This window comes from Ipomoea nil, unplaced genomic scaffold (assembly GCF_001879475.1).
Source record: "Ipomoea nil cultivar Tokyo-kokei standard unplaced genomic scaffold, Asagao_1.1 scaffold3069, whole genome shotgun sequence".
Classification (NCBI taxonomy): domain Eukaryota; kingdom Viridiplantae; phylum Streptophyta; class Magnoliopsida; order Solanales; family Convolvulaceae; genus Ipomoea; species Ipomoea nil.
This window is the reverse complement of record NW_017619497.1, coordinates 8320040-8331802: the sequence shown is the minus strand read 5'-3', so window position 1 is coordinate 8331802 and position 11763 is coordinate 8320040. Positions and strand designations below refer to the sequence as shown.

At 37.9% G+C, this 11763-nt stretch overlaps 2 protein-coding genes across 2 annotated transcripts; one reads left to right on the top strand and one right to left on the bottom strand.

The window, feature by feature from the left end:
- Positions 1-5913: 5913 nt before the first annotated feature.
- LOC109164547 (probable tyrosine-protein phosphatase At1g05000) lies at positions 5914-8790 on the top strand. Its single transcript, XM_019313038.1, has 5 exons — positions 5914-6452; positions 6537-6630; positions 7949-8006; positions 8090-8133; positions 8214-8790. Exons 1-5 carry the CDS (start codon positions 6178-6180, stop codon positions 8397-8399), a joined length of 657 nt encoding a protein of 218 aa, XP_019168583.1. The 5' UTR covers positions 5914-6177; the 3' UTR covers positions 8400-8790.
- A 911-nt stretch (positions 8791-9701) lies between these two features.
- On the bottom strand, positions 9702-11523 carry LOC109164607 (1-aminocyclopropane-1-carboxylate oxidase-like). Its single transcript, XM_019313126.1, has 4 exons — positions 11336-11523; positions 11008-11234; positions 10440-10773; positions 9702-10199 (listed from the first exon to the last, which is right to left on the bottom strand). Exons 1-4 carry the CDS (start codon positions 11438-11440, stop codon positions 9909-9911), a joined length of 957 nt encoding a protein of 318 aa, XP_019168671.1. The 5' UTR covers positions 11441-11523; the 3' UTR covers positions 9702-9908.
- Between the last annotated feature and the right edge of the window lie 240 nt (positions 11524-11763).

Below are 11763 nucleotides of genomic sequence, written 5' to 3'. Positions count from 1 at the left end.
TATTTGACTTAACTCGACTTCATTTTATATTTTTAGATTTAAATGTTCGTGTTACATATGTTATATGGGGGCTGGGGTGTTAGATATAGTTATATATAACCCTATAAAATTCTTTATTATAATATAAATCTTTTATTACCATTTTTTTTCACATGTAAATGAACTCATGATTTTTATAATAACATGACAAATGTTCTGGGTGTACAACTTAATTGATCAACCAATGCAAAATAAATTAATAAATAAGAATGGTGAATGACTCTTAAGTTTGAGAGTCAAACTTATAATAACATGACAAATTGACAACATAGTATTGATTTAGAAAAGTTTCTTCAATGACCAAATTAATAGGGATGAGAACTGATTGTATTATATTTTCTGAACTTGATTACAATGAGATCAGATGATGTGAATATATAGAATAGAGAGTCACAGTGTGACAATGATAAGAAGTAGAGAGTCACAGTGTGACAAGGATAAGAAGTTCTAAACAGACTCATATACATAGAGTCCTAATACTCCCCCTCAAGCACAGTGTATACTAGTAACCTGTAGCTTGTCCCTTAAGGAAGAAAATCTAGGTCCAGGCAGAGCTTTGGTGAAGATATCAGCAAGTTGATCCTTTGTGGAGATGGAGTTGACTTGGATATCGCCCGAAGCTACTCGATCACGAACAAAATGATAATCAATCTCCACATGCTTGGTGCGCGCATGAAAGATTGGATTGGCACTCATATATGTAGCTCCTAGATTATCACACCATAATTTTGGAATGGAAATACCCGGAATCTGTATCTCACGCAATAATGACATAATCCATAGAACCTCAGCACAAACATCTGCAAGAGCTTTGTATTCAGCCTCAGTGGATGACCTGGCAACAGTTCTCTGTTTCTTGCAAACCCATGATATAAGATTACTCCCCAAGAAAACAGCAAAACCACTCGTGGATTTTCGATCGTCAGGACAACCAGCCCAATCAGAATCAGAGAAAGCATGAATGTCTCTAGATGAGCACCGTCGTATGCGTAAACCATGATCAACTGTTCCCTTAACATACCTGAGTACCCGTTTGAGCTGCTCCCAGTGTGATATGGTGGGGGCATGCATATGCTGGCATAACTGATTAACTGCAAAGGATAGGTCAGGTCGTGTGACAGTGAGATATTGCAGTGCTCCAGCTAGACTCCTGTACTGTGTGGGATCATCATATAGATCTGAATTGAAGGGGACAGTTTTCGAGACAGAGATAGGTGTAGAAAGGGGTTTGCATTCAGACATTCCAGCCCGTTTTAAAATATCATTCATATACCGTTGTTGAGATAAAATAATCCCATTGTCACTCTTAACTGTTTCAATACCCAGAAAAAAATTTGGTTCACCAAGATCTCTAATTTTGAATGTAGCAGACAGTTTGGACAAGAGCTGAGACATAATACCTTGATCACTTCCCATTACAAGAATGTCATCCACGTACACCAATAGATAAACCAAAGCAGAGTCTTTAGAGTAATAGAACAGAGAGACATCTGTCTTGGATGCTTGAAAGCCAACCGATAGTAAGAACGTATGTAGTCGATTAAACCAAGCTCTGGGAGCTTGTTTTAACCCATACAGAGATCTTTTTAACAAACAAACATGATTCGGGAAGTTAGCATCAATATAACCAGGGGGTTGCTTCATATAAACTGTTTCAGCCAGATTACCATTCAGAAAAGCATTATGAACATCTAGCTGTTTGATAGACCACCCAGATGATAAAGCTAGAGATAGAAGGAGTCTTACAATCGTAGGCTTTACCACTGGACTAAAAGTGTCGAAGAAGTCCTGACCTGGAACCTGATTAAAACCTTTCGCAACCAGCCTGGCTTTATGCCTTTCAATAGCACCATCAGCCTTTCTCTTCGTACGAAACACCCATTTACAGCCAATAATATTCATACCTGCAGTGGGTGGAACTAGAGACCATGTGTGGTTATGCAGGAGAGCATTGAATTCTTGGTCCATGGCTTCACACCACTCAGGATATTTGACAGCTTGAGAGTAACATGTGGGTTCCGTGGAATGCACTTGAGCTGCTAGAGCAAAAACAGGAGCATCTGTGTTGCTGCGAGTGGCCATAGAGTGAGTACGGACATTGGGCCTGATGGACCGCCCACGTGGACGGCTTCGCCGGCGAGCAACAGGCTCCACAGGATCACCCGACGAGGCAGCCTGTCCAGGAACCACGGCTGGTTCGAATGAAGCAGGTAGCGGCGGTTCTGGCAGCTCATCATTGGACACGGCAGGAATAGGTGTGCTGTGACTGAGAACAGATTCCGCCCAAGGTCCAGAAAACGGAGTAGATAGATCCTGCAAAGAAGTTTTAGTAGCAAAGGGGAAAACTTCTTCATCAAATCTGACATGCCTGCATGTGTAAATCTTATTAGTATGTAAGTACATGCATCTGTACCCCCTAAAGGACTCAGGATAACCTAGGAAGACACATGGAGAAGACCTGTATGACATCTTATGACGATTATATGGTCGAAGATGAGGGTAGCATAAACACCCAAAGACACGAAGAAAAAGATAGGAAGGAGGGAATTTATGTAACAGGAGATGAGGACTGGAGTTATTTAATACAGAAGATGGCATTCTGTTAATTAAATAGACAGCAGTCTCAAAGGCAAAATCCCAAAATTTCAAAGGAACAGAGGCATGAGCTAGAAGAGCCAGACCAGTTTCAACAATGTGACGATGTTTTCGTTCAACACGACCATTCTGTTCATGTGTATAGGCACAGGATTGTCTATGTTGAATTCCTAATTGAACAAACAAAGAATGCAACTTTTTGTACTCAGCACCTAAATCAGACTGAATGGCCTTTATTTTGCAATTAAAGGACCGTTCAACAAGAGTACGAAATTTATCAAAGATGACATAAAGATCAGACTTTAATTTCATAGGAAAGAACCATGTATAACGGGAATAGTCATCCACAAAGATCACAAAATAACGGAAGCCAGAAGTAGATAAAGTGGGCGCAGGACCCCAAATGTCTGTGTAAATAAGATCTAGGACTTGAGAACTAGAGGAAGCAACACGGGGGAGGGGAAAACGGGCAGATTTGCCTAATTGACACGCATTGCATAAAGAATTATGACAACGAATATTATCACGAGACCCACTAACCAAACAAGAACGAAGTATATGGCTAAGAACACGGTTATGCGGATGACCTAGACGATTGTGCCAAGTGGAAGCCGAGGCACGAGCGGAAATAAACGCTGACGGAGACGAACTAGGTAATGAAAGTGTGTATAGTCCCCCCGAACTATTGCCCCGAAGAAGTATTTCCTTGGTATTGATATCTTTTACAACAAAAAATGAGGGGTGAAACTCAAAAAAGACTTTATTATCGGATGCAAACTTCTGAACAGATAATAAAGAATTAGACAAACGCGGAACGTGAAGTATATCAGACAATGTAAATGATCTAGAAGGGGTATTAAAAGAGGCATGGCCAACATGACTAATAGATAAACCCATACCGTCACCGACACGTAAAGTGTCATTACCAGTGTACTTCTCCGATGTAGAAAGAGCAGCGACGTTCGGAGTTGCATGATTTGTGGCTCCAGTGTCCGGAACCCAAGTATGAGAATTTGACGAGGTTTTAGCAACTAAACCATTCTGAAACACCAAATTAGCCTGAGAACCCGGAGCCCTTGAATATCGCCGAAAACAGTTGACTCCCGTGTGACCGAAACTTTTGCAGATTTGACACGGATCATTATAGCGCCAAAAACAATTGGCTCCCGTGTGACCAAAACGTTTACAAATTTGACACGGATCATCATAGCGCCAAAAACAATTGGCTCCCGTGTGACCAAAACGTTTACAAATTTGACACGGATCATCATAGCGCCAAAAACAATTGACTCCTGTGTGGCCGAAACCTTTACAGATTTGACACGGATCATCGAAGCCACGTTGCTGACCTCCACGGTAATTAAGGTTGCCATCGCATCGCTGCATCTTCTTAATTTTATGAATCACAAAACCCTAGCTAACTGATACCAGATGAGAACTGATTGTATTATATTTTCTGAACTTGATTACAATGAGATCAGATGATGTGAATATATAGAATAGAGAGTCACAGTGTGACAATGATAAGAAGTAGAGAGTCACAGTGTGACAAGGATAAGAAGTTCTAAACAGACTCATATACATAGAGTCCTAATAATAGGGTGCAATACTATTTATGTAAAAAAAAAAAAAAAAAAGAAATATAGGATGTGATATAACTTATAATACTTGTTATTATATTTTACATTGATTATAAACTAATCAATTTTATAGTTTGATAAAATATCACTTTATATAGTACAAGAAAAAAGTCATTAATAGTTGTAGTTGATTCAATGTAACTAGAAAAAAAGCGTCAAATTAAAGTCAATGACCTTGTGATCTAGTGGCACGAAGTAGCTATCCTAAATGGGAGGTCATGGATTCAAGCCTTAGTGGGGCGGTATGGACTATTTGTGTTTCAGTAAGTTGAGAAAGTAGTTAAGAATAGATACTTGCACTTCAGTAAATTGAGAAAGTAGTTAAGAACGTATACTTCATTGTAACAGAATCAGAAGTACTCAAAAAGTAAAAAATAAAAAAGCGTCAAATAAACCTCTTAAAAAGAAAATTTCATTGAAACTCCCTAAAACTGATTTTCTTTTAAAATGTAATTGAGTTTAACCCTATTTAACAAGTAATTGATGGTATCGCTAACACATAATTTTCTAATGTTTATATAGATCCAAGCGTATAATTTATTATTATTTTTAAACAATCATTGATTGTCAAAGAAAACAAACAAGACAATTTTCATATTCGTCAGCCTCTAAAACGAAGATCCAAATATGAATTCCCACGGTTCAAATTTAGACCCTATTTGTTTATGTAAACAATCGTAACTGTCCATTAATAACCATGATTGTTTGACATCGGAGATAACTGCCACTTTGTTTTGTTTAAAAAAAAAATTATACACTTGTTATTTTGTAAGTATCAAGAAGTCTAATGTTCGTTATCAGTGGTATTTTGTTGAAAATGTTGAAAAAGAACTTTTAATTTGTTACTGATTTAAAACGTTTCAATATAATTTTTTCCACCTTCTATTAATTGATTAACTTTTTTTTTTTTTGTTTGAAAAAAAATAATGATTGATCTATACATAACATGTTACATTGTTACTATTAATTGATTTAATATACTCCTCTCGAATTAAGTAATTACAGTGCAACATTTCACGTTTGCATTTGATAAGATTTGTAGTAAATCTTTTTATAGTCATATTCTAATACACCCAAAAAAAAAAAAAAAAAAAAGCTTTGGGTGGGGGATGGCCCGGTGGGGTTAGGAATGACAAAGTAATTCACGGGAATAATGGAAGGTTGTGTTAACATCAGCGTGCAAAAGTAAAATTGGATCAAAATTGACCGCAAAAATATGTTCATAAGTGGATAGGAAAAATTATAATTTATCAATATATATTGTCTCTTTTGTACTGTACAAGAGGAAGAATTTTTATTTTTTAAACTACTGATCATATTACATTGTAATATCTATTCATCTATTTTTATGAGTCAACATCGCCTTTACTAAAGCTTGATCTCATGACCTCCCATATAAGAGAGTCACTACATATTATCTGAGTAGAAAGTGCTTGGCATTAAAATGAAATTTATTATATATGATATATGAATAATATTTACCCAATACTCTATATTATTATTATATATAAGAATGAAGTTTATCCAATATTTATCTAATATGCATATTTTTAGATAGTTTCCTTTCTCGTCTAAAAATATTGACCACGAAAAAAAAAATGGAAATCCCGAAATTGACCTCACCACCCACGGGCGCAGAAGATGGATTCCCCAACTCTGCTTTTTGTTGGGCATTCCACTTTTCAGTCATGAAAGCAAAAGAAAGAAAGAAGCCCCACAAAACCCCCGGCGCATTTTAGCCAGCCGCCTCTTTCTCTTTTTGCCGGCAGAATCATCCCCCGAGATTCCAAGAATCAAACCCCCCCGCCCCCAATTTAACCCCATCTCACGCGCGGATATAGATATATATACACACACAATACAGATACTATATGTATATACCCACTACAGTCGCATCATTTCAATGCATATACACACGCAGCAACCGCTCAATGGTGCATTGTTTGGCGCCAAGGCGATGATGAGGCTGGAGAATTGTGAGGCGCCGATGTGTCACGCGATCTCCGACTCCGCCGCGGCGGCGGCGGCGGCGGAGGCCTCGCCGGGAGGCGCCGACGATGAGGGAGTGTTCGTGCCGCCGCTGAATTTTGCTATGGTTGATTACGGCGTGTTCCGCTCTGGCTTCCCCGATGCTGCTAACTTCGCGTTCCTGCAAACCCTAGGCCTCCGCTCAATCATGTTGGTCGTTTGTCGTTTTTGTTGTTACTTGTGGCTTTTGATGATTTCGCTGCTATGAATTTAATTTAATTTTTGTATGCTTAGATGCTTGTGCCCCGAGCCCTATCCTGAAGAGAATGTGGAGTTTCTCAATGCGAATCGAATTCAGCTTTTCCAGTTCGGCATCGAAGGATCCAAGGTTCGATCTTCTCTCTCCCGGCACATAGGTTTACTCTTGTATCTGAATTTCCGTGTGGAGCACAATGGAAATGAGGATGTTTTATTGATTGTTATGCAATTACTGTTCACTAATCATTATTAGAAAGTTCTAATTTGGGGACTCTGGTTCAACTTATTTGTCTGATAACTAATAAATGATCTTGTAGAAGTTGACTTCAAGAGTTCAAGCTTAGTTTAACAGAAAGTAATTGTCTTATAAGTTCCATTAACTTACTGCTTTTTTATAGTCGAGAGCTCGAATGTGTCTCTGTTTGTTTTCTACTTTGTTCGGTTTGCTGCGCTTAATTTGGACTATTCTTTTCATGTAACTATAATGTGCAATGTTTTTCCTTTTCTATTAGTTGTTGTTTATCTTTTCTTGTTTGCTCTCTTATTACTGATAAGAAGACGGTTTAGTTGGCATGTCATTGTAGCTTATTCTGGATTAGTTTTTGTTTTCCATCTGACCTGATTTCCTGTCTAGAATAACAACTGGTGGTTGGCAAATGAGAATAAAGATGTTCTTTTGTCATCATTATATACTGAACTTATCAAAAAAAATTTCAACCCTTTTTCACCAACAGACATTTGAAGCCACGAGTTGGCCCCTAGCCACCTAGCTAATTTATTCTCCTTCAATCATGTATATTCTTAGCTACTAGCAAGTGGCTTGAAGGATGAAGTTGGATTCTCTTTGTTGAACTTGAAAGCTACTGTTGATTATTTTATACACACACATGCGTGCTTATATCTTGAAATTGCATTTCATAAATTTCTTTGATGCTTAGGGGTGCCAGATGTCATATGAGGTGTTGTTTCTTTGTATTTATGGACTAAATAACCTAAGTGTTTGTTGGTCCATCCTTAACTTTGCATTCATACGATTGAAAAACCTGATTAGTTAATTGAACTGTTTCGCACCTAAGACACTTTAGCTTACTGGAAGGCCGTAAGAGGGAAAGATGATGTAATCCCCACACCCTTAACTGATGGGCATAATGGAAACCAGAACACTTGTTAAAAAGATATAAGGAGGTGGAGAATTCTCAATGCTATGGGGTAGACGGGTAGTCAAGTATCCCAATTGTTGGTAAGGCAAATAGTGGTTTTCAATGATGAAGATGCATGGCTCTGATCCTTTGTTTCAGAGGCTTAGGCTTTGTAAAATGAATCCAGTAGAACATAATTGATCAGTTCTGAGTGCCGTTACTTGAGATGATGTTGTATTGTTAGTTGGTATTAGTCATTTTTGCATGTCACATAGTGTATGCCATAATCCTTAACTATTCAATGTTCAGGAGCCATTTGTAAACATTCCAGCAGATATGATCAAAGAAGCGCTAAAAATTGTCCTCGGTAATTATCTCGAGGCTCCATAGCCTTTTCTTCTTCACTAGATAGTTTTCCTCCTTACAATTTCCCATGTGTTATCCATGTAGATGAAAAGAATCATCCGCTGCTTATTCATTGCAAAAGGGGAAAGGTATGCTTTCTGTTACTGCGATTTCCATTCCACGCATAAAAAGCGCAAATATGATTATCCCTACCATTTCTGTCATGCAGCATCGTACTGGTTGCCTTGTCGGGTGCTTGAGAAAAGTACAGAGATGGTGCCTCACATCAATTTTTGACGAGTACCAGAGGTACGCCGCTGAAAAGGCTAGGGTATCAGACTTGCGATTCATAGAGTTGTTTGACATTTCTGGCTTCAACCAACCAACGCAATTCTTTTCGTGTTCAAAGAATTGATGCATACATGAAACACTTCAAGTGGCAGTTTTGGTTCTTGCAGTTTCTATCCACAAAAATAAAAGGGATCATCATTTTTTCTTCTCTTTTTTTGTAATTCTAATTTTCAATATATTTTACTGCCTCCATTGATGTTGCCATGAGGTCTTGTCACATTGTAGGAATGAGAATGCAAGAAAGAGAAACAATGCTATTTGCAATTGAAAAAGAACATTGGGGTATCTCTTTTGTGTCCTATTCTACCTCTTCCTCGTACACATTCTATCTTTCAAAATATAATGATTCTCCCATAGTCCCATGTATTTGCCCATGAAAGGGACACTCCATTTGTTCACTTGTATATTCAGGGTAGGTCAATGGAAGATGTATCAGCACTGTATTGGTATGATTATATAGAGAATGTGATGGTGTTGAATGTTGATAGTTGACCCCACTTTCAACTCATGCTCCAAGATGACACAAAAACAATAACAATCAATTAAAAATTTTCAACACTAAAGCTGTGATCTTGATACCTGCAGGTTGCTAGTTTTCCCTCTGTAAATTTTCCCAGAATTCTTGAGACGAGCTTCAGATTATTAGATGTGGAAAAGATTGGTTTATCTTGTGTGTAGTAAAGTTTGAATCTTGGAATGTTTTGAGGAGATTATATGAAGTCAGGAGGCAAGAAATTAATCACAAGTCTGCAAACTAGAACCAAGTGTTTGTAGGGGATAACGGTGTTGATAGAGATGTCAATTTAGTTTGAAGCTTGTGGACTGACTCGAAAAAAAATTGAAAAATTAGCGAGTTCGAGTTATAGGGTTCAAAAAATTTAACCCAATAAGAAATCAGATTGATGGTTTGAGTGAGCTAGCTCGATTAACATCTCTTTTAATTAACTTATTCAACAGAACCATAGATCACTAGTGGGGCCGGAGCAAAAGATTTCACCCATTTTATAATTGGCTTTAATCCAGTCTTAAATTTTCACAAACCCTCAACTCCTTACTGTGCCCACTCCTCTTTTTATTGCTGTTGTTGTTATTATTAGTAGAAAAATTTTACATTTACTTCCAAATTATACTTTCAACTTTTACTCTTACTAAATGTTTGATTTTTATTGGATGAAGAAAAATGAATGGATAAAAATCATGACTCAACCCTTTTTATTAGACAATCAAAATATGCCACATAGTATAGAGTAGAAAAAATGGAGTAAGAAATGAGAGTCCATGTAGTATGCTATGTTGTCTTAATAAGCAGATTCCTTTTTAGGTTTAAAGATAAAGATTAAACAATCTTTAACACTAACAAACACCATTTGTAGTAACTAGATCTCTGTTTGTAAAGTGGCATCATTACTGATAAAGACACAATCACACATCCTATAATGATATTTAAAGATAAGAAGATATATAATCCCCCCATGAAACAACCTTATTAACCTTATTAGTACTATGATTATCCTAATAGACCAAACCCCAAACTGTATCATCAGTAGTTTTCCACCATATCCTCTCTCAAGTCTCAAGCAATGGGAATAGGACCCAAGCTTCCAGCCCTGCTCTCCATGGCCTTCATGGCTTCAAACCTTGGCTCCTTTTCCTGAAACTTAACCCCAGCATAGAGCTTCATGTAGTCATCAAACACAAATTTTGGGTACTTTTTATCTTCTGCATTTTCTTCCACTAGCTCTGATGCTGGGTAGATCACTGCATCATTCCCAGGATTGTAGAATGATGCCACTGACATCCTGCTCCCATCAGTCTGTGCTATCACTCTGTGCATCACACTCTTGTACTTCCCATTACTTATCACCTTCAATTCATTGCACAAACAAATTTTCTTATTTGGGTTTAGCGTAAAGATTGAATTTTTTTTTCTGGGGTATAAGAATTCATTGCACAAACCAATTTTCTTGATTGGGTTTAGCGTAAAGATTGAATTTTTATTTCTGGGGTATAATAATTCATTGCACAAACAAATTTTCTTGATTGGGTTTAGCGTAAAGATTGGATTTTTATCTCTGGGGTATAAGAATAGATATATATATTGTACCTCGAGCTGGTCTCCAAGGTTGATGACAATGGAATGGTGCATAGGGGGAACATCAATCCAGCGGCCGTCTTTGAGGAGCTGAAGGCCGCCGATCTTGTCGTCCTGGAAGAGAAGGATGAGGCCGCCGGCGTCGGTGTGTGCCCGGAGACCCTTGACGAGCTCCGGCGTCGGACAGGGAGGGTAGTTGCTCACCTTGGTGCCAAAGTTTGGCCCCTGTGAACCATAAAAGGCCTTCTTCAGATACCCTTTTTCTAACCCAAGATTCTCGCAGAGCAAATCCAGGATGTTTTCTGCAAGATTCTCTAGCCCAACTGCAAATTCCTTCATCGCTTTCCTGTTGTTATATATGTATCAAGAATCAGTAAGAGGCCGGAAATTGGAGGACGTGCTTAACTGATAGTTGCAGTGCACATTTATGTTTATATATGTTGTATGTTCTGATTATGGGTTTTAACTAAAATGCTAAGTTGATAATTGAACTGCATATTTATATTTATATATATAGTATATGTTTCTCTGTCTCAACTAAAAGGTTAAACTGATAATTGGATTGCACATTTATGTAGACCTGAAATCATCTTCAAGGTCGGGGATTTCAGAGATGTTTGAGACCGGGAGATGTTTGAGGAAGAAAGTGGATTCCCAGTCTGCATCACTAATCTCTGTCTGGACAGCATCGAGTCCCTTATCAGCCACCATTTCCTTAAACTTCTGCTCCATGAATTTCTTGTAGTGTTCTTTGTTCAGCCTCTCCACTGTGTCCATCAGCTCCACAGGGATCCCATGATTCACCAGCTAAAAACAGCACCCAAAATGGTGAATTCTTAGGATGTTTTTTCAAGAAAAGATGGCAATCTTAATGTAGAAGAAGACAAAGAAAAGAAAACAAAAACTACCTCAAAGAAGCCCCAGTTTTCACAGGCATCTTTGATCTTCTCCATTGTTGCAGACCTTTCTGCAGTGTTGAGCTTCTGCAAGTCAATAATGGGGAAGGTTTCCATCTCTCTCTGGCTTGGTTGTGTTTTGTTCTCTCACTGCAATATTTGTGTGTGTGTGTGAGTGTGAAGAATGATGGGGAGAGGGGGACTTGTGAGGGCTATTTATAGGCTGCATGTATATCTGAGGAGTGAGGAGTTTTTGATACATTAAGGTATTCTTATTGGGAATATTATTTTTAGTGGGAAACTAGGTTACTATTTAATTTCCCTCTATTCTTTCAATTTTCCAAGATTGATTGATCTCTTTTAATAGCTCAAGATTCTCACCAATTCTTTATTTTATCTTTTTTCGGTATATCTCGGATTTCCATCGTCGAACACCAAGG